This window comes from Armigeres subalbatus, chromosome 2, assembly GCF_024139115.2.
Source record: "Armigeres subalbatus isolate Guangzhou_Male chromosome 2, GZ_Asu_2, whole genome shotgun sequence".
Classification (NCBI taxonomy): Eukaryota; Metazoa; Arthropoda; class Insecta; order Diptera; family Culicidae; genus Armigeres; species Armigeres subalbatus.
Window position 1 is genome coordinate 311,497,104 of NC_085140.1, and position 27,340 is coordinate 311,524,443.

The following is a 27,340-nucleotide window of genomic DNA, read 5'->3' on the forward strand; positions in this document are numbered from 1 at the left end:
TTTTCGCAATTTTATCGATATCATTGAAAACAGCCTGAAAGTTGGCAATTAATGGTTCATCCATGTACTGTACATGGGGTGACCAATAAATGTCTGATGAGTAAAAACTTAACTTCATTTTGGTCACTCCTTTTTCATCCGTCTCAAGTTCATGTTAAGCGATTGGAATATGTTAGCATCTCAATTACAATGAAACTTTGGCCGCAGGATCTCAAGATTGCCGTTTGAACCAATTTAAACGTGTTTTAGGTGCATGTTACGAAGAGTCCTATAATGCATGTTCTTCTGCATACTGGTGTCCAGCAGGCACTTTGGTAGATAGCTTTACATTTTAGATAATTTTAAAGATAAATAATAGTTGATTTGTGAATTCTCATCAGGAGCGTCTAGAGTTGAGGTAAAAGTATGCAATGATCATACTTTCTATAAAAATTTTCCTACACATTATCCTAAATTAATCGAAGAAGCTCAGGCTTGTCCAAAATATGTACATGTCCAAAATATATCATTTACCCTATATAAGCTCAACAAGTTCAGAAACACTGTACCCTGGTGTTAAAGACTGCGATAGTATGTAATTAGCAACGGTTTTACAAACACTGTACGTATGATAATTTCGGGTGACTGCTTCGCCTTGGTTATGCTGCTTTCGAAGACACTTTTATGGCCCTTTTTTCGCGGGCTAGGGCTAGACCGGGTTCAATTTTTTTCCGAAACCAAAACTAGTTTGCGTCCACTATCGTGAATCATGGTGCAATTAAACTTAAAATGCGCCCGACGCGTACACGGACAAATCGTGCCAAATAGAATTACTTCACCGCAAGCACCGAAACAAAACAATCAATCAAACAAACGCAGCATAATTACGGTATTTGTAACGTGGGACCCGCTGTGGCCCTGTGGCCCTTTGAAGTCGAATATTGGCGGCACCGATTAGAAGAGAGGCGCGCGTTCCGTAGAGTAAGTGTTCGTATGTGGGCGATCGCGAGCTCTGGGCCAACGCAACTAAACTAAACGGTTGTGCACGGCGAGGTAAAGATCGTAACTGAAAAAAATAGCATCGTGTAATCATATTCTCATGGTGGCTACGCCAGCATACCCCAAATGGCTTGGAGGGTTCCCCCGGTCGCATGGAACGGTGAGTTAAGCGGTACATGAAACTACTAAAAGATTATATTGATTGGATTGTCCCTTATAGAGCGCTCTGCGGATTGTTTGAATAGTGTTAAATTTAATTGTAAGGCTTCAACTCACTGGATCCATTATCTCGTGATGTTCCAAAAATGCGATCAGCGATGCTACACAATATCCTATCAGTTTTTCACCTTTCTGTGAGTTATTTATCTGCAGGCCTTTGGATGCTGTCTGCAGCACATCGGTTGCATAGACTCTCAATCAGTGGGTCGACACGACCAGTACACGGCCGCTATGAGTTGTCCGTTGAGAATATGTATCTAGCAGAAAAGTGCTTTGATTTGTGCACTGACGACTGCCTTGCAAGCTATGCTAAGAAACGTTTAGTATTTAGGTATCTGGGTACATTCGTCTACCAGCGGTCTGTAGGCTTCGGCTGGTTTGCTGCAAGGGTGCTGAGCATGTGACCAAAGTCGGGCGAACCCAGCAGCGAACGTCGTCGTTGATGGAAATGAGTTTTTATGGTTATTAAACAAGTTGCATGTGGACAATCATTATAATTGGGTGCGTGTGGGCTTGTCTGCAGTTTGCTAGACGCAAAGTAACACACATACAAAGTGTGATTTATGTGCGAACGGAAAGCGATAAAAAAGTTGAACTGTGGTGATGGTTTGAATACTCTCGGTTGTTGAGAGAAAAGGGCCAATAACTGGTCTTAGCATACAATGTTGCAGCGACTTAATTATATTGTTTGCATGGTTGAAATGTTTCAATTTTCTCACAATGTTTTCACATGACCTTAGTGATAGCAAATACGATTCAAGATAATTACTTCGTCAATATCCCAGGTAGAATTCACCTTCAACCTGCAATGTTAAGTACATTTAGTAAATAGAGTTAGTAGACATCTTCCAAACACCTGACAAGTTCATAAAATACATCGATCGAATTGCGAAAAATGTGCGATTCTATTCGACGATCCATCTGATGCGGGCTGGCTCATTGGCACTCAGTCTAGGATTCAATATGTAGAACCAACATAACCGGCGGTACCGAACGACAACGTTCACCAGTTCAGTGTGTCGAGCGGGCTGAATCCGTTGGATTGCGTGCATTCACCTTACCAACCACTTTGTCACCGTGCGTTGTGCTTCTTGCGACGGGTGATGTGACGATGCTGGTGGCATAAAATCGGTTGTAAGATGAAGTTTAATGATACAAGCGACCTGCAATCTCTCGTGGGCCGGTCGCGTCGCGAAATGGTGCAAATCGTTAAGACGAGAAGCGGAATACGTTCGGTGGGTATTGCGACGTAAAAGGGGAGTCCGTTGGGATTACGGCGAACACCGAAAAGGTTGGCAGTTTACCAACATATCAGCTCACATGACACGCACTTTAGTGTTCTTGCAGCCTATAAGGTACGCGCGTTGGGCGCTTCTGAGGGTGTCTACTGTCGTCGTTGTCACCGTTTGAGTGTTTGATGGTTGAGCTCGGTGAATGGACAAGACAAGACTTCTGGGAGTATGGGATTTATATGGAAATACGAGGGGATCAATAAGGCGAGACATGGCGCTGGCAGCTGCAGCTAATGATTCAATCTTTCAAACATATACACTTGTTAAATTTGGCTATCAGGGTTGAAGCATATGATGAATACCCGGCACATAAATTTAACGATATTGAGATATTTTTTAGAATTAAAAACCTGAGTAATTCTCTGACTTTACAAAAGAAAAATTCAGTTATTTTCTGCCATTTTAATAGTCTCGTTATAACTGCACTTGATGAGCTAGAGTTCTGTTAGTGGTGGGGCACCAGCAGGTTCATCGATAATTTGGGGTCTGCTGTAAAAACAATAATTGAGGAGATTAATCAGTTAAGCCAATAATCAGCTAAAACATTTTTCAGCGTGAATGTTTTAAAATTTTAATTGTAATTTATCGTCTTGAAATTGTTTAGTATTTTGTTAGAAAAGTTCTCTAAAATTCGAAATGTTCTTCCAGAAACATGTTCCCGGAATGGCTAGAAATATTAATCAAAGTATTATTTCAGAAATTCTTTCGAAAAATCTTTCAGACATTTTTTTCGTAAATACCTTTTTTTGGAAATTCTTCCATGGATTCCATCGGAAAATCCTATGCATATTAATTCGGAAATGAATCCAGGAATTCCATTAAAGAGAGAATTCTTTGAGCCTTTTTTCCGAAATTTTTTGGTAATTTCTTCAAGGATTCATTTGAAAATTGTTAAAAAAAAATCTAGAAATTCCTTCAAGAATTTCTTCGGCAATTATTTAAGGAATTCCTAAAGTAAATCGGTCCAGTTGTTTCTTTGGAAATTCCTTCAAACATTTCTGGGGAATTCCTTTTAGCAACTCTTGTAGAAATTCCTTGAGGGATCTTTCTAAATTTCTTGAGAATTCGCAAACGGATTCCTTTAGGAATTCCTTCGGGAATCTATTAGGAAATTTCTTTAGGAACTCCTTTCTTCAAATTTTGTTTGAGAATTACTTTCAAATTTTTTTTGAAAATTCATTCGGAAATTTCTTTGAATATCCCTTAAGATTCTGTTAGAAAGTCCTTCAAAAATTCAATTAGAAACTCTTTTCGAAATTCCGCAAGCAAATCCTTCACAATTCTTTTTCAGAAGATTGGGAAGTCATACCAAAATTCATCCAGGAATTCTTTCGAGAGCTTATCCAGGAAAGTCCAACAAGAAAAAATAATAACAAAAAATACGCCAAGAACTTCTTTGGACACCCCAGAATTTTTTTTAGAAATTTCTCCGGATTATTTTCCGGGAATTCCTACGAAAATTCATTTAGTATGTAAAACCATTCATTCCTAAAGAAATTTTTGAGGCAATTACTAACGAAATTTCCGATTGAATTTCTGGCGAAATTCTGAAAAGAATCCAAGAAGAAATTCCTAATAGAAATCTCGAAAATTAATCCTCCAGAATTTCTTCTGGGAATCAGGATTTATCAAAATAGTTGAAAATATTTCTTGTTTTCAGATCAATTTTGGCGTAGGTATATGAATTTAAATTTCAGGAAAAATATTCATTTTGAAGGATCACGTGTCTTAACGTGCTCCATTTTAATTTCAACAGAATTTTTATTGTTTTTATCGTCTTGGAATTTTGTATTAATTTATTGGAAAAGCCGGTTGTACGACAAAAGATTGAATGTCAAAAGGTTAAAGGACAGAAAATTGAAGGCAAAAAGGTAGAAGGACAAAATGTCAAAAGACAAAAGGTCGAAGGATAAAAGGTCGAAGGTTTGGAAAAACAAAAGATAAAAATAACGGTCGTAGGGAAAAGATCGAAGGTCAAAATGTCTAAGGTCAAAAAGCCGAAGGGCCAAAAGGTCGAAGGGTCAAAAGATCGAAGGGTCAAAAGGTCGAAGGGACATAAAGTCGAAAGAACAAAAGGTCGAAGGGTCAAAATAATAGGTTGAAATTACAAAAAAATTGGTCGAAACGTCAAATTAATCAACCAATCTTTTACTCTTATATTTATTTGTGTTTAACCTGATAATATTTCATTGTTATATTTTTCTTCTTCCAATCATGGGCTGTTCTTCGAGTTTTGCATATTTATATTTATTTATATTTCACCTGATAATATTTTATTCAAGATTTTTTGCTTTGTTTAAGCATGGGGTTTTCTTCAGAGGTATATTGTCAAATAAATATTTTTATAAAACTGTTGTTATGCTTTATTTACTTAAATTTTAATTCTTTTAACTAGTTCCCCACTCATTTTCATCAAAATAATTTTCATGAATTTACATCATCTGAAATATATGATTTTTGGCTTAACATCACCTAACAATGATAATAATATTATTTGTAAGTGCCTAAAAGGTGATGCATTTTAACGGGAGTTGAATTAGATTTGCAACAAATATAAAAGAATAGAATAAGGTAATACGGTTTTTATTATCTCATGATATTTCACATTGACACTAGACACACTGTTACACTTTTTTACGCGGATTTTGAAATCAAATCGTTTACACTGAACATTTTTTTGCGCGATTTTTTTTACAATTTTTAAAACGTCGGCATTTCTCTCGTCTGTGGTCTGCTTAAGAAATGAGAAGGGAGAAGTAAGATGTGAGAAATGAAAAGTGACATATGGGTAGTGATTAGTTGGAAGTGAGTAGTAATCAACCCGGGAGCAACTTGACATATGCAGTACAATGTCACTGTACCCCGAAATTTTGGTCCGGGTGGTCCTGTCAAACTCGAGATCAATCGAATCTTTTCACGAATAGGGCGAAAATGGAATTGATGTGCAATGCAGAAAAATATTAAATGAAAATCAATCTAAACTTGATTTAATCAAAGGAGAATGGGGCTTCCGTAGCTGAGTATTAAGATGACCGCCTTAAGGTTGTTGGGGAGGATTACCAAAACATTTCTGGTGGGTTAATTTTCTCGGATAACGGTTTATCGGTTTATCGTTCAGCGGGAATGTCGCCTAACTTGAAAATTTATTCAAATTTTGGAGGCAGACAATTTTATATTAGGTTTGGAATACAGACATTTTAATATGGAGTACCGCCGTCGGGGGTGACAATGGGTCTGAGGGGTGGGAATTGGTCAGCGCCTTCACCGACAGTCAGGAGTGCGGATACTAAAATAGTTCAAAAAGGTCTCTTTTAATTAAGTTTTCTTGTCCTCGGAAACATTCAATCTATTCTACAAGCATTCCATGTAATTGAAACAGTGACCCATTCTCAACCCCATTTGACCATTTGGCACCCCGACGGCGGTATCATGAAGACAAAATTAAGAAAGTTGGAAGATGTAGAAGATGTAGCTTTAGAAAGTAACACCAGCGGAATTCTAGCGCAAAAGACAGATTCTCCCTATTAATTTTAAAAATGGATACTGAACGCATTGGCGAATTCTGTTAAATAGATCAGGATTGTAAGTATCCTGGTATATTGGTTAAGAACTGCCCAGTAGAAAATTAGTGGGACATTATTCCTCGCTGAGAGCAAGTTGATACATGCCAAGCAAATCAGGATAAGTCCCTGTGAATATTTTTCAAAGCACAAAATTAACAAAATTAAACTACTAGTAAAACGGAAGCGCGATTTTCCAAGAAACATATGTAATTTATTTGTGTATCTGTACACAAGTTTATCAAATATCATTTCTCAAATTCAACTATTAGTATTACATAGATCAGTGTGGACATACATAATGAAAAAAATGGAATAAAATGGGTGGTAGGTAAAAAACTTTTCCTTCCTCAAAGTGACAATTTTCAATTTTGAAGTAATGATTTTTTTCGTTAATAAATTTTTATCACTTTTTACCGAAAGTTGTTAAATAAGCCATATAATTAATTTCACTAAAACTATTTTTTTATTGAGCAAAGCAAAATAAATTATAGAGCAGGTTATTGAGAGTTTCACAATCGACGTTTTATCTTTTGGCTATTATCGTCCTTCCGTGTCGAATACATATCTTTACAAATATTCTTCAACTGTTCACCTGAAATTAGCCAAAGAATTGATTAACGAAATAAATCGAGAAATTTTGACGAGACATTATTTTATTGTGTTTATTAAAAGTGTGTTCCAAATGAAAAATATTATGCGTAATTTTGTGAATTAAAATGAAACTGCCTTGTCATAGAGGAATTTCGATTTTTTCAGTCAGTTTTACTGTTCTCTTGATTATCTAATCCTTATTTGAGCATCAAACTGCAAAATTCCAAAACAATGAACAATGGTTTTGGCTCCGTTGCGTTTAATGCACTTGAGCATAATAAGTAAACGAACGAATAAAAGAAACATTATCTGTTTTCCTCTTTGTTCATTTTATTTTCTTGTACATATTTACTTCGTAATTAAAAATCTGCCCTATTCAAATGAGGATCCTGTCTGTTATTTGGAGACAACAAATGACGAAACAAAAAACATGACTTCTATGGAGAAAAAGTGTGACGGTGGCGTAGGATGGTCCCATTGTTTATGTTTCGAAGCGCCATCTGCGATTTCCAAGTGGGTACGCGAAACTAAGGCTAAATGTCAAGTTGTTCGGGGGTTGGTAGTATTGCGAGAACAGAGAAAACTTCTAATTTTGCGGAGCAAAGAAGAAGAAGAAGACTGAGTGTCGGAAACTTCAAATGACATGCACTGTGCGAAAAGTGTTGATATTCCTTGATATCAAGAATATTCGAGAAGTCTAAAATGCTTCAAAATCGTATAAATACTTACCGAAATGCTTTGAAAGTACCATAAAACTTATTTAAAATAAATAGCGGCATGTAACACTCGTTTAAAGTTACATATTTTCTTTGATTTCAATAATCAACATTCACACCGAAAAAATCAACCAACATTATTTTCCGTGCATCTAGTGATTTGACGTTTGCGGAACAACTTTCCGACGGTCGACCGTCGGACCCTCGTTCGATTTTTTCTATTTTCTCGCAATAATAGGTGGGAATTAAGATGTGAGAGATGACTTCTTCTTTTTCTTCTTCTTCTTCTCCTTCTTCTTCATCGGCATTACATCCCCGCTGGGACATTGCCGTTTTGCATCTTAGTGTTCATTAAGCAATTCCATAGTTATTAACGAGGTTTCTAAGCCATGTTACCATTTTAGCATTCGTATATCATGAGTAGACCTCTTCATGTTTTCAAAAAGTATCAAAAATTCAACCGATCAGCCCAGTATCACAATTCTTATACTAAAATAAGTCTCCTGTCAAATTTTCAGCTAATTCGGATAAAATTTCCCAAGTCGATTTAGTGTTTTTGGGCTATTTTCAATTTTGGAAAAAAAACCTAACAAGAGATATAAACGTCGAAAATTATCGCAACAACCTCTATACGGAAGCTTCGGGTGTGCTCTACAAGTCTTGTGAAAATTGCGATTCGTTCCGTTCACGTTTTGTCCATGTTAAAGTGATTTTCAAGCTTTTAAGTGCATAAAAATACTGTTTCCCCCAAAAGTCGTTGATCTACAAAATTCTTGAATTTATGACAAATGATTGCTAATTAATTATATTATTATTTCTCTTTTTTCCCTGGAAATTTGAGTAGTATAATTGTCACTGTGCGATTTATCGTCAAATTCTTAAAAATCAGAAGCTGAACATTTGTCATAAATTTGCACATTAGGATTTCTTCAAACAAGTTGTTCGAACAAAACAAAAATCAAATCATATGATATTTAATGCTTACAACAAACGACTTCCAAATTTTGTTAATTTCACCATATGTCTGCATGCTTTTAACATTGAGTGCATCGTAGTAACAAGTGAAATCGAAGCTTCTTTGTTTGAACAACTTGTTTGAAGAAATCCTAACGTGCAAATTTATGACAAATGTTCAGCTTCTGATTTTTAAGAATTTAACGATAAATCGCACAGTGACAATTATATTACTCAAATTTCCAGAGAAAAAAGAGGAATAATAATATAATAAATTAGCAATCATTTGTCATAAATTTAAGAATTTTGTAATACAACGACTTTTGGAGGAAACAGTATTTTTATGCACTTAAAAGCTTGAAAATCACTTTAACATGGACAAAACGTGAACGGAACGAATCGCAATGTTCACAAGACTTGTAGAGCACACCCAAAGCTTCCGTATAGAGGTTGTTGCGATAGTTTTCAACGTTTATATCTCTTGTTAGATTTTTTACATAATTGAAAATAGCCCAAAAACACTAAATCGACTTGAGCCACCTCGAAATTTTATCCGAATTAGCTGAAAATTTGACAGGAGACTTATTTTAGCATAAGAATTGTGATTCTGGGCTGATCGGTTGAATTTTTCATACTTTTTGAAAACATGAAGAGGTCTAATCATGAGGCTAACACAATGATACTTTTATGCCCAGGGAAGTCGAGTCGAGACAATTTCCAATCCGAAAATTGTCTATACCGGCACCGGAAATGCGTCCTGAACAGAACATGAGCCAATAGCGTGCCTTGGTGTTCTTAGTTTTGAACTCTGAACACAGTTCAGTGTGCACTGGGTTGGTACGCAAGCAAAACTATCATCGTAACTAATATACATTAGATTTGGAACTATGCAAAAACATACGAGCATGCTTGATTTCAATCCGTTAGATGCCCATGTGTTCCGTTACTAGCCGAAAAGTGTGTAGCATGCCGTCGCTTGAATTTGTTTTCCTAGGATACAAGTTGTTAAGTTAGCTCAGTGCTCTTGAACAGTGTGCAGTGTTCAGAACGTTTTGAACACGAACACGCGTTCTCGTGTTCAGATGCATCTCTGCTTTTTAGTCGCGCATCTTACCACACGGCTAAGGAGAGCCCCTGATGTGACTAGTGTGAAGTAAAAAGTGAGGAGTGAGAAGTGATGAGTGAAAGTGGGAATAAAGAAATGAGATGTGAGAAATAAGAAGTGAAAAGTTGGAAATGAGAAGTGAGAAATAAGGAGTGGGAAGTGAAAACTGAGAAGTGGGAAGTGAGAAGGTAGGATTGAAAAGTTAGAAGAAAAATGAGTGAAGCAAGAAGGAAAACGGATGAAGTAATGACGGGAATGGAAGGAGAAGGAATAAGAAAGAATAGAAAAACCCAGATTAATCCACCTAGCCACCTAGATTTGCCTTTCTCGTGTGTTAAAAAAATAGTATTTTGGCCATAACTTCCAAGCTCATAGTCCGATCCGGCCAATTTTAAAAAGGGAAACAATGTGGCAGGATTCGATTAAGGATAAGTCCACAACAAGGGAGCTAGACTTTTTTGCGCTTTTGATGAGAAATGGATTGAATGGATTGAATGTAAGGGCAATTGAGTTTATTGGATTTAATCTGATATTGAGTTGGATTTGGTGTCGATTTAGATTGAATTTGGATTTGATTGAATTGGAGTCCGATTGCATTTGGATTGGATTCGGATTCAACTCTATATTATTGGAACATGAAGTGTTATTGAATTTGTATTAGATTAAGAATGTAATTGAATTGGATTAGAATGAATTTAGATTAGATTGGATTCATATTTGATTGAAATTAAATCTGGATTGGATTTGAATTGGATTGAGATTTGATTGAACGAGATTTTTTTATGTATTTAGATTTGAGTTGAACGTGGAGTGGAATTAGATTTGTATTGAATTTGGATTATATTTGGATTGGATGTGAATTTGACATGGATTAGATTGAATATGGATTAAATTGAGATTAGATTTGATTTAGATTGGATTGAGTTAGAATTGCATTTTGACTGAATTTAAGTTGATTTTGAATTTAATTTGGATGAGGATTTGGAATTGTATTTGATTTATTGGATTTGGATTGGATTTAGATTTTATTTGGGATGCATTTATTCGTTTGAAAATGTTATTTGGATTTAGATTGGGATTAATTTGCCAATTGGAGTTAGATTGCATTCAGATTGAATTTGATTTGGATTTGTATTTAACTCTATATGGGTTGAATATGAATGGGATTGGAATTGGATTGAAATTGAATAAGATTTGGATTTGATTTGTTTTGTATTTAGATTGAGTTTGTATAGGGCTTGGATTAGTTATAATTGGTTTTATATTGGTTTTGAATTGGCTTCATATTGCATTTGGATTGAATTCAGATTTGTATTAGAGATCGTTTTTATTTGGAATGGATTATAACAGGATTGGATTGAAATTGTTTTGGATTTGGATTTAATACGATAAGGATTGATAGATTTGATTGGAATTTTATTTAGGTTGGAATTGGATTTGGATCAAATCGGATTTGAACAAGGGTTTGAAGTATTCGTTTTAATTGGATTTCAATTGATTATTATTTGTAATGGATGTGGATATGGTTTAATTGGAGTGGATTTGTTTCGGATTTGGATTCTGGTTGGAGTTGTATTGCGCATGAATCCCAAAATTTTATGCCCACTTTTGGGTCTCCACGCCGAGCACTCAGTGCCAAGGGGATAAATCTTGAATTGGTATCCCTGATTTTTGACAAATTATGTCGATTGGTGGTGTAAGTTCGCCGATGTCAAACAATAAAGCTTTTAGCTGAAATTTTGTATTGTCTAATGAAAGTTTTGACAGTTTTATTTATGTACATATAAGAGAATAACTTGTACAAATGATTTATCGGGGAAGCATTCGCTGAAGGCAAGTGCCATTGTTTTCAGCGACGAAACGAAAAGCTTCAATGCAAAAAGCAATATTATTTGAAATTGGATTAGATACGGAATGAAATAAATTGTTGGATTGAAATAAATCTATTGGCTTTAAAACAAATTTGGTTGTATTTTGGTAATTTGTATTGGATTTTATTCAGATTTACATTAGATTGGATAAGATTTGGTTTGGATTGTATTTTAGTTGGATTACATTAAGAATGAATTCACATTTAATTTAGAATGGAATGGATTTTCTAGGATTCGATTTGAAATAGATTTGAATCATATTTAGATTGGTTTTGATTAGTTCTCGCTTAGATTTGAAATCAGATTGAGTTATACTTTATTTTCCAATGGATTTGAACTGGATTTTGTAGGTCTTGATTGGAACACTTATGGATTAAATCGGTTGAGGGTAAGTGAAAAAAAGTTAGCTAGACTTCTTTACGCACTTTTTGATGAGAAAAAATATTTTGGCTATAATTTCCAAGCCCATAATCCGATTCGGCAAATTTTCAATAGGAAACAATGAGGCAGGATTTTGCGTCATATGCAATCTATTGCGAAGAAATCGGTTGAGGGTAAGTGTAGAAAAAGTGAGCTAGACTTTTTCACGCGTTTTTTTATGAGAAAAAGTATTTTGGCCATAACTTCCAAGCCCATAGTCCGATAGTGACAATTTTCAATAGGAAACAATGGGACAGGATTCTCCGTCGAATGCAAGTTGCAAGTAAATCGGCTAAGGGCAAGTACAAAAAAATGAGCTAGACTTTTTGTACTGCACACATGCGCACACACACACAAACATCACCTCAACTCGTTGAGCTGAGTCGATTGGTATATAACACTATGGGTCTCCGGGCCTTCTATAAAAAGTATGTTTTTGAGCGATTATATAGCCTTTACGTATACCTAGTATACGAGAAAGGCAAAAAGAAGGAAGCCGGAACAGGGATGAAGGAAGCAAGAAGAAAGATTAAGAATAAAGAAATAAGGAGAATGGAATAAGGAAGAAGGAATAAGCAAGATGAAGGAAGGAGGAAGAATAAGTAAGGAAGAAATGAGAAGGAAGAAGGCAGAAAGACGAAGGGAGAATGAAGAAAGAAGAAGAAAAAATGAAAAGAGATGAAGGAAGAAGATGACAAAAGGATAAAGGATGAAAAGTGAAAGAAAAAAGAAGCTAAGAAATCGTACAGAATACCGATGAAGGAAAAAATATAAATTTAGAAGGAAGAAGAAAGAAGTATAAAAATTAAGATTAAGGAGGAGGAATAAAACCAAAATGCAAAATTAAGAAACAAGAGGGAAAATGATGTAAAAATTAAAATAGGATGATGTAAAAAGCAAGAAGGAGAAAAGAAGAAAGATAATAAATAAGTAAGAAAGAGGAAGAAATAAAAATAAATAAAGTAAAAAAAGCAAAAACCGGGAGAAGGAATAACCGACTTCTCACTCTTGATTTCCTTCTTTTGCCTCTCGGTCGACCTAATGACGTTCGGCCTGATTGGCTGATATCCTTTAAAATTTCCACTAAAAATTGCTTCGGAACATCCTCTGGAAACCCCTTCGGAAATTCCATCAGGATTTTTTGGTGAATACTTTAGGGAATTTCTTTAGTAGTGGCCTGAATCCCTCGTCCACCATCGGGGAAGAACAAAACGTCCAGATAATACCAGACAGGACTCGTTCGCCTCCCACGGGGTCTTCCGGAGCAACAGTGACTTCGTACTTTGCTTTTGCTAGGATGCTTGCAAGGGGAAGCAGAGATCAATATCCGAGCGATTACATTACAGATTTTATTTTTACCGTCTCATTTCTCCCATGTCCCATGTCTAAAATCCCAAATTTAACTTTTTGCTTTTCGTTTCTTACATCTTATTCATCACATCTTTTGATTTCTCACGATTGTTTTCTCACTTCTTTATGCTCCCTTCTCGCTTCTCACTTCTTATTTCTGACTTCACGATTAACATTTAAAAGCACTCGAAAAAGACCTGAATACTTTCTAATCTCCATATGGTCGATGATCCTATTAGATGAACAAAATCCATTGAATGTAACCAAATTGTCAATGAGATTCAACCCTGCTAACCAGCAAGCTGCTGGAGACCCGTCGTCATTAAGTGTGTACTTTTTTTTTTGATCACATCATGCACATAGCCTAATTCGGTAACATGAACTGGCACCACAATCACTTCACCATGCCGCCGAACTTCACCATTCCGTACCTGGGCCCAGTCACATTTCGTTTCATTCGTAGATGGCGATTAGATACGCCTTTATGAAGTCATATGATGCGTGCGTTCGCAGAAGGCTATCTGCCGAACGATCTTCTTCGTATTTATTCCATGTGTTTCCCACTAGGAGACGTATTTTTCCACGTGTTAACAAGCGTTTGGCATTTTGCCAAATTAGACCCATTGGAGCGCGGTGTTATGTGACGATTGGCCAACTAACATGCACCAGTCAAAGTGGCGAGATTAATTAGCCAAGATAGTTTACATTTTGGGTGCTGCATGATTAATGGTTCACGTCATGGCAATCAGCTCAGCACCCGTTTGGTAGTAGAGTAGTATTTTGACGGTTGGTTGGCGAATATCCGGAACCATGTTGGGCTGGCGCCAAGATTGTTCACAAGAGTGGCGTGGTGATTGTACTGTTTGATACGAACAATTTAATTGTGTTCAGTTGAAATAAAACATCGCATTGGCATGTGATGATAGAAAAAATGCATGTTTTAATATAGATTACTTTCGATTTTGTCGGATTGTTCGGAACGCCTCCCAACGGAAACACTAGCAGGGCCAAACCAAAATAAACATAGATATAAAATGAAAACGTTAAATTTCGATACATACCCCTTTCAAACTGATCTGCCACACGGTACAAGCGTGATCAGCCGTGGAAAAAACGCAGGTAATACGGAACACCACCCTTGATGGCAGAATTATACAAGAGAATCCCGCATGCATAATCCGAAACAGGTTCTGGGAGGATGCATTATTTGAATGCATTCAAAAACCAATTTGTCTTAATTAAAGAAACCCATACCATGTTGCGCGTACATTTTCGAAAAAAAAATCAGCATAATTTGAGAGCTGCTACCGGTTGTAGAGCTTCGTAAATAGTGCTTTTGATGGAGCCGCATAAGCACTAGGGTTTGTCAGCTGCAATTTGAGGTCGGATACAGATTGAATATATTAGGGTTATTTTAGTATTTCCTGAAACCAAATTTTAAAAGAAAAAAAATCCATGACATGAATGTTAAATTGAAATAAATTTTTTTCTTGTATAATCACAAAAGCAAACGATAATCATCATTTTTCTACTCTTTCGATCACCTTTGAAACAGAACAAAAATTGGAGTACGGTGGTAAAGAAACAAACGAAATTGAAACAAATTGTTTTGTTTCTCTTTGTTAACGTGACTTTAAGTTTATCACCTAATAAACGAATTATTGTTGGTTCTTAAAAGATTGTGTAGGCAGCTGATCCGAAAGCCATTAGGAACCCTAACCAACAACTACATACATTGGGGCTAGCAGTCAATTCAATATTTTTTTTCGATTAATTCATTTATTGGAGGAAGCCATGAACAGCTTCCATTTGGCATCAAGCTGCTCGTTCGTGGTGACGGTGTGCAAAAAGATATGCCGCGCATTGCGTGCGTTCAAATTACGCGCATTTATGCATACGATGAGATAAATTAAATTTATGCGTACCCCAGATACGAGTTGCATATGACATATGTAAATGTTAAGCAGAAGAAGGCTGCCGGGAGGAGAACACGAAACAGTTGAGTGTTGAATGGAAGTTTTAATTTATTTAATTGCTTGTTGTGGGTTCGAAGATAAGATATGTTTACAAGTATTTCAAAACGATCAGTGATCTATGGTTGATGGGCGTATTAATTAATACCAAACACCACACAAGAGTAATTGCAAAGATAATTTTGTATGACTTTTGCAACATGCTATTATAGAAAACATAGTCTCTAGTATGAAAATGTTCATTCATTCAAATTGATCATAAAAAGCAAGATTAATTGCTTATAGAGTTAATCAATCGGAAATAGATGACACATCCTCGTAAGACCAACTGGAGGGGTCTCCAGTAGCCTTACGAGCAAAGGCGTAGGATTGCCAATCCAGAGATGGCGGGTTCGATTCTCGAACAAATAATATCGTACCAAATTTCGTTTAACAAGGAAGATTGTAGGGAAGTAGGCAGAGAGGGAAGAAACCATGTTCCACCACGCCTAGAGAGGGATTTTTGATAATAAGGTTTATAAATTATCCTTCCAAGTAATTTTGTGGGATACAGATGAAACTTCAAATGTTTGTTTCGAATGGAACAATTAGAAGATGTTCAAAATGCCTCCCCCATGATTGGCGATCATTCGACAGTACCGTACCTTCAAACATTTCCTTGCGTTCTCTGCACACGAGATATTTCGTCGCTTTCAATGATGTTGAACTTTTATTAATCAATGTACAAGACTGCTTACCATTTCTAAATACTCAAACTCATTGAAAAACCAGATGTATTTTGTTCTTATCCTTCAGCGATATCACAGGCTTCTACGACTGATGCCAGGAGAACGACACTAGCAACGGCATTCAAAAAACAAGGCAGGCTCAGCACGTATGTAAACGTCACTACTACCTTCGCACAAGCTGAACCGAGACGATGCCCTACTTCAGCATGCCTACTTTTGTACTCCGAAATGTGGCGATAAAATGTGTTTTGAAGTGTCATTTTTCTAAGGAGCCTACCTTGTTTTTTTTGTATACCGTGCCCTAGAATATAATAGCAAAATACCCTCATGAAACATCGCTTACGTTGGCTGTTTAACAAATCAGAAACCGGTACGATATTTAATGACTAATTGGCACAACCCCACTAAAACAGTGTTCAATTTTAAACAAATAAATTAAATTGCTTCTGTATCCTACAAAACCAATTGGAAAGATCGATTTTTTAAAAACCTACCTATCATAGTTCCCTATCTTAAGGTAGTGGAACATGGTTTCCACTTCTCTTTCCTTAGGAAGGAATTTTGCACAAAATCACGATTTTGTCGACATCTGCTCGTCACAAATATATTTTTAAGCAATCCTTTTTAAAAATCTGCAATGACTCTCAATCAATTTACAAGTCCAAGACTATTGAGAACGATTTCCCTAATATATAGCTAATTTTTAAACAATACTTACTGAATCGCGACATTTCAAATAAATCTTCAACGATTTACGGCCGAACTGAAATATAATATTGTACCGCGTAAACAGCGCGGCTATTGTAATGTTTTCAATAGCGCATTCCACACGGTGTTTCACTTTTGAAGGGAACAACCGCAACCTAGGAAACACTGCAATGTTATCTCCCCATCATTATCGAGTATACGGGCAACAAAAAGCGCGTTGTGTCGTTTCCTATGAGGGGCGTTGCGTGTACTTTTGAGCAAATGCGTTAATAATATCGATGTTAAATGACAATTTGGAAGTTTTGATTTTTGAAACTTTACGAATAAACAAATAAACCATGAAGTTGCATTTGTTATGTCCAGCTTGAGCTTGATTGACTGCTCGTAGTTGCTACTCCATTATGACCAGATCAGCTGTTCTTGCACAGGGAGCCAACAGATGTTAGATTGGGACTAGCACACATCTTCAATGTACAAGTACTGGTGATCTCATTTGTTAGGTCATACTGGCGCCTGACACGTCAGAATGCAAGTCAATGTAGGGAAGGGGGAGGAAATGATGATGCAATCACTCGCCCACTGCAAGCCGAATATACCTCTGCACTTGCCACGAGTTCATGCGGAATTTGTTGGAATTTTTTAGTTAGGTTCCGAGAGGCAGAGGTCCGTCTTGGTTAACGAGCTGCCAATGTGATAGATAGGAGAAGGTAACTGATGGAATTTTTAATTGAATGTAGGAAACGATCTCTATAAGTTAATTTCCAATTCTAGTAGATTACAGGATACTCAAATTGAAGGTATAGGAATAGTAATGGTAACGGTATGGAAGTCCATTTCCAGTTCTAGCGATTGCTAGAACATGAGAAATAAAGAGAAAGATACAAAGTAGGAGAATGGAACGGACCTGGGATTGAACCCATATGATTACCAAGCCTGCCCGAAGTTGCATTTGTTATGTCCAACGTAAAAAGAGCTAAAGATAATTGTTCTTGAATTTTTGAAAATAAATGTTTTGTACAGATTTTCATGTTAGGGGGTAAGTTTGCAGTAGCCATCGAGCAAGTCACTACGATTCGTGTTGTAGTCGTCGCGAAATAGTTAAAACGTTGGATACACGTTCCGTTTTTGTCGTTCCGTTTCGAGGCGAGTTCCAATAGAGTTCCTTCCCAACTAACATACTATTCCTTTCAAGTACGCTCATGGAGACGCAGAGGATTCCTCGATCTTCTGTGGCAATAAGAGTCGAACTAATGTTCTTCCCCTTATCCGGCATCGTTATTGGTCTTGAATTAAAGGAACTTCAGCGTATGTACAGTGAGAAAAGAGTCTAGTCCAAATAACTATAAAGCTAAGCTACGTAAATGTGTGTTTTTTTAAATATGTTTGGTACTGTGAAGGTAAAAATGTGAATCGCAACAGAAATATTAAGAAAACTGCTCTTGAAGAGAGAAGTGTTTAGCTTCGTGGACACTAAGAATGGTCGGACAGCTTTCTTCCATAACACCATTGTCGGCGGGGGGGGGGGTATTAATATTGAACATATATACACATACCTTTGAAATTTTTTTGAAGATTTTTTTAGATGAACCTCATAACCTGAAGGCAAACCTCATATTTCTAACAGTGTATGTTTTGATATAATCCATAAAAAGGCGTTTTGTTATCTTAATGAAATCCTTCATGGTTGACAATCTTACCTGAAATAGAAGAAAATATAGATGCATTAGAATAACGAACAGCAGAATTGATTATTTATTTTTCTCGGTGAATTGCAAAGATAAAGTGACCATAGTTTTCATAGGCCAATCCGGAATACATTATGTTTTTTTTAGATATTTTAAAAGCTTATCAAATCTTTTCAAAAAACATTTTCTCCTATCAACCAGTATGATGCTAACTACACTTATTTCATAGGAACAAATACCCTAAATCATTGGATTTTGCAAATATTTTGAAATAAGAAATATTTTGCAAATATTTTGAAATAAGAAATATTTCACAATCTAGACCTCGTGGCCGTGCGATTTAGATCTATGTCATGACCTAAACTGCCCAGAATACCTACTATTATTTTTGATTCCGTAACAATCCCACATTGTTTAGACCCTTAGACCCTCCAGGGTATTTATATGCTTTATACTTCTAATGGTAGTCCGAAGCACCTTCTTTCCCCGCTAAAATATCCACAAGGCCACATGAAGATCACCTAACAAAGAAACGGAAAACCAAATCGACCACGTTCTAATCGACGGTAAATTCTTCTCCGACATCAAGAACGTCCGCACTTACCGCAGTGCGAATATTGAATCCGACCACTACCTCGTTGCAGTATGCCTACGCTCAAAACTCTCGACGGTGTACAACACGCGTCGAAGTCGGACGCCGCGGCGTAACATTGGTCGGCTACAAGACGGTAGACTAGCCCAAGAATACGCGCAGCAACTGGAAATGGCACTCCCAACGGAAGAGCAGCTATGCGCAGCGTCTCTTGAAGATGGCTGGAGAGATATTCGATCCGCCATTGGTAGCACCGCAACCGCTGCACTTGACACGGTGCCCCCGGATCAGGGAAACGACTGGTATGACGGCGAATGTGAGCAGTTAGTGGAAGAGAAGAATGCAGCATGGGCGAAATTGCTGCAACACCGCACGAGGGCAAACGAGGCACGATATAAACGGGCGCGGAACAGACAAAACTCGATTTTCCGGAGGAAAAAGCGCCAGCAGGAAGATCGAGACCGTGAAGAGACGGAGCATCTGTACCGCGCTAATAACACACGAAAGTTCTATGAGAAGTTGAACCGTTCACGTAAGGGCCACGTGCCACAGCCTGATATGTGTAAGGACATAAACGGGAACCTCTTACGAACGAGCGTGAGGTGATCCAAAGGTGACGGCAGCACTACGAAGAACACCTGAATGGCGATGTGGCAGACGGAGATGGTGGTATGGTGATGGACCTTGGAGAACGCGCGCAGGACATAATTCTACCGGCTCCGGATCTCCAGGAAATCCAGGAGGAGATTGGCCGGCTGAAAAACAACAAACCCGAGTAGCACAGTTTAGACCAATTTGGTTGCAGCAACTTATATATGACTGGATTTGGTTGTACACAGGTCACAATAACTCGTTTATAGCAAGTGTGCTGCTTGGGAAGCCCCTGGGGTTGACCAACTACCAGGAGAGCTATTTAAACACGGTGGTGAGGCACTGGCTAGACCGCTGCCCTGGGTCATTACCAAGGTTTGGGAGGAGGAAGTTTTGCCGCAGGAATGGATGGAAGGTGTCGTGTGTCCTATCTACAAAAAGGGCGTTAAGCTGGATTGTAGCAACTACCGCGCAATCACATTGCTGAACGCCGCCTACAAGGTACTCTCCCAAATTTTATGCCGTCGACTAGCACCAATTGCAAGGAAGTTTCCAGGCGGGTTTTATGGGCGAACGCTCCACCACAGACCAGGTGTTCGCCATTCGCCAAGTACTGCAGAAATGTCGCGAATACAACGTGCCCACACATCATCTATTTATCGACTTCAAAGCCGCATATAATACAATCGATCGAAACCAGCTATGGCAGCTAATGCACGAACACGGATTTCCGGATAAACTGACACGGCTGATCAAAGCGACGATGGATCGGGTGATGTGCGTAGTTCGAGTTTCAGGGGCATTCTCGAGTTCCTTCGAAACGCGCAGAGGGTTACGGCAAGGTGATGGTCTTTCGTGTCTGCTATTCAACATCGCTTTGGAAGGGGTAATACGAAGAGCAGGGATTAACACGAGTGGTACAATTTTCAATAAGTCCGTCCAGCTATTTGGCTTCGCCGACGACATAGATATTATGGCACGTAACTTTGAGAAGATGGAGGAAGCCTACATCAGACTGAAGAGGGAAGTCAAGCGGATCGGACTAGTCATTAACACGTCGAAGGCAAAGTACATTATAGGAAGAGGTTCCAGAGAAGACAATGTGAGCCACCCACCGCGAGTTTGCATCGGTGGTGACGAAATCGAGGTGGTAGGAGAATTTGTGTACTTGGGCTCACTGGTGACTGCCGAAAATGATACCAGCAGAGAAATTCGGAGACGCATAGTGGCTGGAAATCGTACGTACTTTGGACTCCGCAAGAAGCTCCAATCGAATAGAGTTCGCCGCCGTACCAAACTGACTATCTACAAAACGCTTATTAGACCGGTAGTTCTCTACGGACACGAGACTTGGACGATGCTCGTGGAGGACCAACGCGCACTGGGAGTTTTCGAAAGGAAAGTGTTGCGTACCATCTATGGTGGGGTGCAAATGGCGGACGGTACGTGGAGCAGGCGAATGAACCATGAGTTGCATCAGCTGTTGGGAGAACCAACCATCGTTCACACCGCGAAAATCGGACGACTGCGATGGGCCGGGCACGTAGCCATAATGTCGGATAGTAACCCGGTGAAAATGGTTCTCGACAACGATCTGACGGGCACAAGAAGGCGAGGTGAGCGGGCAAGGTGGATCGGTCAGGTGGAAGATGACTTGCGGACCCTCCGTAGACTGCGTGGTTGGCGACGTGTAGCCATGGACCGAGCCGAATGGAGAAGACTCTTATATACCGCACAGGCCACTTCGGCCTTAATCTGATCAAATAAATAATAACTTCTAAGATATCTGCATTATCCAGAGTCTAACAAATTAACTCAGCTATTGTTGATTCTCCAGAATGTATAGATTCAGTAGACCCTTTAGATTGCCCAAGTTGCACGTTGGACAACTCTAAAATTGGGGATCGTTACGAAATTATGCAAGTTATTGAACGTTTATAGCGGGTTTATCTTATGATGGATAATAATGATTTATATATCATTCAACGCGGAAAATCTTTTCCAATTTCACAATTTTGTTGTCATTAATAATTATGAACGATTAAAAATTTAAAATCTTTTCAAACCCAGTAAAATATCAGAACCAATCAGTCCCTTTCAAGCATCCCCAACACGTACATTAATTTTTTTTTAACTTTATTAATGTACACTAAATTAATGATTTTGTGTGTGTTACTTCTACGATTTACAATGATATGGAAATGCTAATATCATCTTCCACACTTAGACGTACATGTTCATGATAGAATTAGAGGCGAAAGTATAGAATTGATAGTTCCGTTAGGATACAGCAGGCATGAAGAATATTTTTATAGAAGTCGATTTGAAAGCGAGCGGAGGGCAATATTTGTGATGGCACATATCACACGACCTTCCTTCTGCCAAGCTCCCGTATGAAGGGGGAGGGAAGAATATCAGTGTGGAAGCTGATAGGGTAAGATGGTATAATATGCCCCCCCTAAGGCAACTCCTTGATAACTTTTAACTTTTCAACGCAATTTATGCAAACTTTGCGTTATTTGGTAGTCAAGGAAGTTGCAAATGCATTGCCCGTGAGTAGTCATATAAAAATATTACAGATAACACGTAATAAAGCTTTTTTGAAAAGTCGCGAAAAAATGGATTTCAACAAGTGCCTGGGCAATACGCCCCACCTTAGCCAAAGACGTTTCATAGCCCTTCATTAGTATTTTATTAATCCCATAATAAAAAGGTTACAAATCCTTATGCCCTTGACATTAAAAAACCAACATAGGTCCATTTAAGCAGGTGTGATTTACATTTAAATATTTTCCATACAATTTGGAAGCAACTGCTGCAGGCTCGCTGCGCTTGTGTCCAGTTGGTAAGGGCATATCGTCCTGCCTACACTGGGGCGTTTTGGCCAGTGAAACATGTTTTCGAAAATCGTTACATTTTTGAAGATGGAAGTAATTTTACATCATACAAACCACTGAGAAAAGTTATTTGGTTGCCCAACTGAGAGTTCCAGTGCAAGTTTTGTGCACAGTATGCCAGAGTCGCTCCAGAATGTTGAGCTAACAAACATGAAAAGTTACAACAAAACTGTAACTTTTTGTATTTTGCTATTATTTTCATTGTGTAATACAAAAATACTTCCACATTCACATAGTATGATGGGTTTACAGATACTTATAGGTATTAACTGATTTTGACCCTCAATTAGTTATAGTTTTCTAGAAATCAAAGGGGGCGTTTTGGCCAGGTGGGGCGCATTATATCGTCTTACCCTATATCTCCACTGGCAAAAGGAAGGTGGTTTGACTTGCTCATATGCCTTCGCGTGCGGAAGGATTTTCTATCGACGAGTACTGTCTCCAAATTTCTAATATGACATCAGCATCTAGTTAACTCATTTAACTCACTTAACTCATTTCACAGTATTCGGTAGATTTTACCGAAATCATAACAGCAGAACTGTTCGGTATTTATTTTACAGATTTTTTGTAGTTTTTTTCCATTGATCAACTGTCAAAATCATTGAAAATCAGTCAAATTATTTACCGAACAGTTCTGCTGTTGAGATTTCGGTGAAATTTTACCGAATTCGGCGATTTATTTTAAGTGTGATACTCATAGATGTTTGTGTTTTCTTCATAAGATTTCATCGCAACACTATTTTTTTGACAGGGATTCTTGAATTGAGTTTAATGGCGCTCTTCTATACATTTTACCTCATATTTTGCTCAAGAAAGGCACCGCTAGCCGAATTAATCAGTTTTTTTTAGTTTCGTTTGCTATGAAGCTTTGATATATGGAACTGCAGCAATACTAACACTACCACAGGCTACATAATGGTTTTTAAATATTAGTTATAGTGCAATTTTTAGTATCGCTTCAATAATATGGATCAAATTAGAATCCATAATTTGCTGCGCTGCCCATGATTTCATAGTTGACGTATCAACCATTCAAAATTTCAATAAATTTCAGTTAATTCAACAGCTGTCATATCGATACGCTTTAAAACTCATTTAAGTGTTAAATGTATGATGTTTGTCCGTAATTCATAATTCATCCCAATCAAATCGGAAATTGCAATGGTCATTGCAACGTCAACTATGACATCAAGGTCAGTTCGAATATTTGATAAAAAAAAAAGTGTGCCATATGTATCTGATAAGACACACCCGCCCATCCCGATTAAAAAATGCTTGGGCGCCAATCAACGAAATTTACGAATTCCATAGAAATTAAATTTCATTTAAATCATTTCTGGGACAGTCAACCTATTTTATTCGGCATTCAGAATCAGTAGCTTTATTAACATCAACTGGCAAAAGCACACCTAAGCAGAATCAAGTAATTAAGCTGTTTTGGAAAATCATCAGCATCGCACCACTCTGTTAGCAGCAAATAATTTAGTTAAACGACAGCGTTCGTTCATTATAGACGCATGAGATAGCCGCGTGGTCAGTTCTAGACATTCCATTTCCATTCTACGTGTCCGACATTCCCGGCTCTTTGCGCACAACATTGACCAGCAGAACAAATCATGGCTTTCAACAAGGATGAAATGCATGCTCCCCAATGGATGGATGATGCATTTTTTGAGAAAGTGCTCAAACAATCGGAAAACGATTCCGATCTATCAGTGAGCGAGAGCAAACTCATCCCCGGTACTAAACCGGGAGACCATTTCGCGAGTGTCATTTTCCGCGCCAAAGTCACTTACAACAGCCGCGGTGAGAGTCGCGAAATATCGTTGATTATCAAAACGATTCCCGCGCAGGAAGGCATCAAGAAGGACCTCCTCAAAGGAGGGGAGATCTTCGGAACGGAAACTATCATGTACCAAACGGTGATCCCAGAAATGGTACGACTGCTGCGTTCGGTTGGAGACAACACGGAGTTTGGGCCGAGGTGAGATATAATCGTCAGAGGCATGCTTATGTATGACATGTTAACGTGTAGAATGCGCTGTACAACTTGCCATTTATGTTTTTACCTTATTCTAAGCTTACTCTCTACATATAGTTTTAATTGCTTAAGCAAAAAACCGTACGTTTTATCTACTCTGCTGTTTTACCCTTTCTATCTCTTAAGTGTAATTTGTTCTGTGTATGTAAGTATATGAATCTGATTGGCGTAACTTCGAAAGGCCGGCATCACTAGCGCTAGATTAAAAGTAGGTGTTATTGTTGTTTGGGTCAATGCGCTTACAAATATTTTAGGCGTCGTTTTACTTTTCGTTTATAAGAAGAGTACTGAAAGTAAGAGAAAGCAGAGAAAATAAATTTTTGATGTTTATGTAAGCGTATATGTTACCAGACCTCTTGCATTTCGCGGGACCTACTTTTCCTTCGTCGCGATTTGGAGCATTCTGCACTTTGTACGTATGCAGTCCTTGGCTCTCTGACCGAAAGAGTTGGACAGATTCAACTTTTTGGCCACATCCTTGACGGAGTATTGGGGTTCCGCTTTTGTGATCCTGATCACCTGATCATCTTTCCGTTAGATGCTCAGAGTTTCGTTGTAACGTTTAATTGAAGATGTTCCGACGAGAGATTTTAGCATTTTCCAGGTGGCTGCGCAAAATCAATTTGCGACGCTGTATTTTTTTTTCAATTTTCGAAAAACTGACAGCGATTAAAATACAGTGTCAAAAATACTCTCTGGGGCCATTCAACAATGACGTCTAAGGTTTGAGAGGGAGGGTGTACAAGATTTTGTGATAGTGCATACACTCGGTATAGAAAAAAAGTGTGACAGAGGGGGGAGGGGTCTAAATATCTCCAAAAGTAGTGGACGTCGTTGTTGAATCACCCCTCTACTATATTAAATTAACAAATTTAAATTAACAAATATTGTAACCCTAATTTTCAAGAAAAAATAGTCAATAAGTAATTTTATACAGCAGTCTTTCTATTATGCAATTTGGTTTATGGTACAACCTTCACATTGTCGGTTTTCCTGGCAACACAATTATTTAAGTTGTAGAGTTTTGCGTTAAATTGCTTAGTCTTGCGGTACTGGGAGACTATCACCTATTGAATATCATACTAAATTATATTAAATCATCGTTGCCCACGTCAACAAAAATCCATCCGCCATTGGTGTGGATTGAGTCTTTTTAAAATTAAGTCCACGATTCGAGGTTATTTATATCCGGCATTGACGTAGCATAAAAACTTCTTGCATATCATTCTCTTTCGTAAGAATTTAACATGCTGTCATGGTCGTTCATATCTTATCACAAAAAATATTTAAACTGGCGAAATTTTCCGATTGTTCTCAAAATGACATTTACAAACGGAGCGTGGCAGGTGCATACTAATCATCATTTGACCGTTATCTACTGAGCTTAGCATTTTCCCATGTCATCCACAGTATATTATTAGAGGCAAAAAATCTGTTCAATACGTCAATGCGGGGTTATGACTAAAATATATGCATTCATGATACAAATCGCATATAGCAGTTAGTTCCAGTCAATCATTGAATTGCAAAGATAAATTGTAATCACGAAAATGTGGGGAGTGAGTTCTAGTAATGGAATAAGCAATTTTAAAAATAATGTAGCCAGATTGCCCTATGTATTGCCACCTGGGACCATAAAACGCAACATAGAGTTTTAAGCTTATATAGGTACATAGGTATTATGCCTCTCCCCCATTTGAGTTTACATGTTCCATTTCGACATGTTCCTGTTATTTGCCTATTAACTCGGACCTCCTCTTACATGCTAGTAATGGGAGCCTCCTAACGGCTTACTTACTTTACTAAATTAGTTAATTTAACTTAATTTGAGTATCCCAAGCCAAAATAATTGCATGGAACCACAACTACCAAGGATATGAGAGAAGTAACTTTATCCAATTGAAATTTGTACGGGAAATCGTTGATTCCAGCGTTAACTTTTGGCCGTTCAGGGTCCAATATACGCTATCGGGGTCCTAATAACAGCACTCCTCCTATAATTTCAACAGTTTGTGGTGGGTGGTTATTAGCCAAAAACAATATGTTGAATGGATGTTAACCTTCCGGACTCGCACCGCCGAAAAGAACAATACATTGAGTAAAAAATGAGATAACTTTTAATAAGAGCGATTCCGATATATGCCTGCAACAGTTTGTTCTTAAATTGGCTCAGGTGCAATCAAAAGCACCAGTAATGAACTATTTATTTATTTCATTAACTAAAGGTAACGCGATTTTTTCATATACTTGATAATAACCAATTAAGGTAATTCGTGTCCTCACTCACGTAACCATGACCGTAGGGTGACCGACCGGCGACAAGCCCTACAAAAATGTTCCTGAACTTTCGTAAAATACATATTTGGGAAAGGGTTCGTCCGAGTATAAACGCAATTTTTTCTGCTCATTTCACTGATGATGATTTTGGGATATTCCAATAGTTCTTGAATCTGCTTAACCAGACGGGCCTCCTATAATCCGGAACGTCCGGTAAAATGGTCAACTGGAAAGTTCACTGAGAGCAGCGCATTTTTTTCAAACCATTTCTGATGGGATGCTTGAGCTAAACATACTGGTTAATGCTATGAATGCAGGTGGCCACCATGCAGCCTTCCTGAAAGTTCCCGAACGTCCGCAAAATGGTCATTTGTGAAGTTCGTCCAGAGCAGCGCAATTTTTCTAAACCATTTCTGATGCATGATTTTGGAGATATTCACAAAGTTCTCATCAATACAACCGTAGGTATTGACGGCCTCCCTTATAATCCGGAACGTCCGTAAATGGTCGGTGGAAGAAGTTCATCCGAGGCAGCTTTTGTTTGTTTCAAACCTTTTTCAGCAGTGATGAAGATATTTTTAAAGTCATAAATCAATATGACTGCGTAGCACCAAGCGGCCTTCCAAGATAAGTTGGAAAACAGGTACGCTGGTCGACTTTTGGATGGTTCGTCCTAAAGTAATACAATTTTTAAGACATTTGTAGTCATTCCTAATATTAAATCATAGTTCTTCTCCTGCAAAAAATATGATTAAAACCACCGGTATTTTCATGTCCCCATCAACA

General features: G+C 37.9%; 2 protein-coding genes across 3 annotated transcripts in view; one reads left to right on the plus strand and one right to left on the minus strand.

Annotated features, from left to right (window-relative positions):
* Positions 1-27,340, minus strand: part of LOC134212579 (dual specificity calcium/calmodulin-dependent 3',5'-cyclic nucleotide phosphodiesterase 1-like) — a 705,268-nt gene that overhangs the window by 471,236 nt on the left and 206,692 nt on the right. The gene's annotated exons all lie outside the window — the stretch shown is intronic.
* LOC134212583 (uncharacterized) overlaps positions 1-27,340 on the plus strand; it is a 186,981-nt gene that overhangs the window by 89,361 nt on the left and 70,280 nt on the right. The window contains exon 2 of the mRNA XM_062690575.1: positions 23,711-24,220. Coding sequence (XP_062546559.1) covers positions 23,853-24,220 — 368 coding nt within the window. The 5' untranslated portion in view covers positions 23,711-23,852. The remainder of the gene's footprint in view (positions 1-23,710; positions 24,221-27,340) is intronic.